The sequence below is a fragment of the Lithobates pipiens genome, unplaced genomic scaffold (assembly GCF_037356315.1).
Source record: "Lithobates pipiens isolate NorthernLeopardFrog02 unplaced genomic scaffold, aLitPip1_a1.2 Scaffold_28, whole genome shotgun sequence".
Classification (NCBI taxonomy): domain Eukaryota; kingdom Metazoa; phylum Chordata; class Amphibia; order Anura; family Ranidae; genus Lithobates; species Lithobates pipiens.
Genome location: NW_027507789.1, coordinates 130,715 through 133,263, shown reverse-complemented (window position 1 = coordinate 133,263; position 2,549 = coordinate 130,715). Strand labels below are relative to the sequence as shown.

Sequence of the window (2,549 nt, the reverse complement as noted above, 5' to 3'; positions counted from 1 at the left end):
GGAGTCATGGTTAGAGTGCATACGGACTGGAGCTGGATGCAAAGAGGCTGCAGGAGATCAGCAGCATTGATATGCAGTAAAGGAGGAAATAACTTTTTTATCTACTTTAGCAAAGTGTTTCTTTAACCATTTTGTTGGATTTTATCTTCATAACATGCAAATAATTTTTTTTAAATTTGACTGAAAAACTTTTTTTTTAGGTTGTTTATTATCTGCAGGGTTTATCATCTCCGGAACTTTTCGGGATTTATAAAGGAATGTTCCACATCAGCCACAACTTGGGATGTTGGAGAGTTAACGGATTTTGCCTGCATCACCCAACCCGCAATGTAACTTGTAAGAGGAGGAAACGTGCCGAGGGCCGAGTTACTTCCTGGGTTAGACAATGGCGTCTGCCGATCTGAAAGCCGAGCTCCTTTGCTCCATCTGTATGGAGATCTATACGGACCCGGTGACCCTGCCTTGTGGACACAGCTTCTGCCGGGACTGTATCACACGGACATGGGAACATCAGGAGTATATAAGGACAAACAAATGCCCTGAATGTATGAAGACATACCAGAGAAGGCCGGAACTGAAGCGGAACCTCAGGCTGCATAATATAGCAGAGGCTTTCAGAGAACAGGAGGAGAACGAGGTCTTCTGTACTTATTGCGACTCTCCTGTCCCTGCTGTGAAGTCCTGCCTCACGTGTCAGATCTCCATGTGTGGCGATCATCTGAGGAAACATAACAAAACTGTGGAGCACACGTTAGAAGCCCCCATCCCTTCTCTGGGGAAGCATGTATGCCCTGTGCACAAGAAGACCTTGGCTTATTACTGCACCCAGGACTCCACCTGTATCTGTGCCACCTGCCACCTGCTTGGAGATCACATCGGACACCCTGTAGAGCCACTAGATGAGGCGTCTAGAAAGAAGAAGGAGAAGCTGGGAAACCTTTTAGAGACAGTAACCTTGGAAAGAGAGGAGGCTGAGAAAAGAGTCCAGAATCTGAAGGACCATAACCGGCATGTAGAAGACACTACAGCCTCGGTAATTGTGAAAGTTGTGGCCTTGATCAGTGGAATCAGAAGGCAGCTGGATAAATTAGAAAGTAAGGTGCTGAGTGAGATCTCCGAGCAGCAACAGCAAATCTCAAAGTCCGTCTCCAACATGATCTGGCAGCTGGAGATAGAGAAGAAGAAGATGGTCCAGAAGATGTGTCAGATACAAAAACTATGTGACACCATTGATCCATTGTCCTTCCTGGAGGATGTTGACAGAAGTGACTTTTTCATGGAGAGAATTAAAGAAAGAGAGAGAGACTCCGACAAGGACAACGCTGTGAAAGACTTTGATGAGGGTGCGATCTTAAAGACCTTATGCACAGGCCTATCAAGTATGTTATTGGGCTCAGACATATGGTTCTCCATGCATGAACCTTCTGCCATATTACTGGACATTAACACCGCTGGAGATAACGTTGATATAGCAGATGATATGAAAACTGCTAGCTATTCACAAAAACAAAAGTACCTCCAAACTCTGGAAAGTTTTGAGTGTAGCCAGGTGATGAGTGTCAAGAACCTGTCGTCGGGGAGACATTACTGGGACGTGGAGGTGAGCTCGGCAGGGTGGTGGATGGTCGGGGTGTGCTACCCCAGTATAGACAGGAGGGGTGTATCCTCGTGGATTGGAAATAACAAGAAGTCCTGGTGTTTGTACAGGTCTGATAATGTGTATTCTGTAGTCCACGACAGCAGGGTCACACCATTGCCTCTGAAGAGTTCATGTAACAGGTTGAGAATACATCTGGACTTTGAGGCTGGCCAACTGACCTTTTACGAGAAGAGGAACCCAATGAGACACTTGTACACTTTCACCACCACCTTCACAGAGCCAGTTCGTGCCGCATTCAGCGTATGTGAGGACACCGTTTATCATGGGAACGGATGGGTGAAAATCATAAGCTCGCAATAAAGAAGTTGTTTGAAGAATATCTAGAAGCTCAATGGGGCTCAGAAACATAGAAAGAAGTTGTTTTGTAGTTTAATATTTGTTTTGATCGATTTTAAAATGCAATATCTTATACCTGCTTTTCACCATCTTAGGCCTTGTGCAGAGAAGTGTGTTTTTTCGGCACCTGTCTGCAAGGGCACAAAGATAACAATTGTTTCCTATGTGCCCCTTTCACACCACAACAATAGTGCCATGTGCAGAAAAAACCTCATGTGACGCTGGCATTGTGGTGTGAATGGGGCATTTAGAAAACGATCGTGTTCTCTGTCCTAGGTTGGAAAAACACACATCTCTGCACATGGTGTCAACAAGCCCAAAATATTCTATGCGAGTTAAAGAGGAAGTAAACCCTGATGAGTTTACTTCCTCTTTCATTCCCTGCAAAGGCAAAGCATAATGGACTACTATGCATCGCATCGCATCGCATAGTAGTCCATTATGTGTCACTTACCTGACACAGGAGCCAGTGAAGTCGCCGCTGTCCTTTGTAGTCCGCCGCATCCATCTTCTTGGTGGGGTCTCGCAGCTCCGCCGCTGTCATTCGGCAAAG

General features: G+C 45.7%; 1 protein-coding gene across 1 annotated transcript; it reads left to right on the top strand.

Moving 5' to 3' along the window:
- The first annotated feature begins 385 nt into the window (after positions 1 to 385).
- Positions 386 to 1,960, top strand: LOC143934959 (E3 ubiquitin/ISG15 ligase TRIM25-like). Its single transcript, XM_077458504.1, has one exon. The coding sequence runs from the start codon at positions 386 to 388 to the stop codon at positions 1,958 to 1,960; it is 1,575 nt and encodes a 524-aa protein (XP_077314630.1).
- Positions 1,961 to 2,549: the final 589 nt, after the last annotated feature.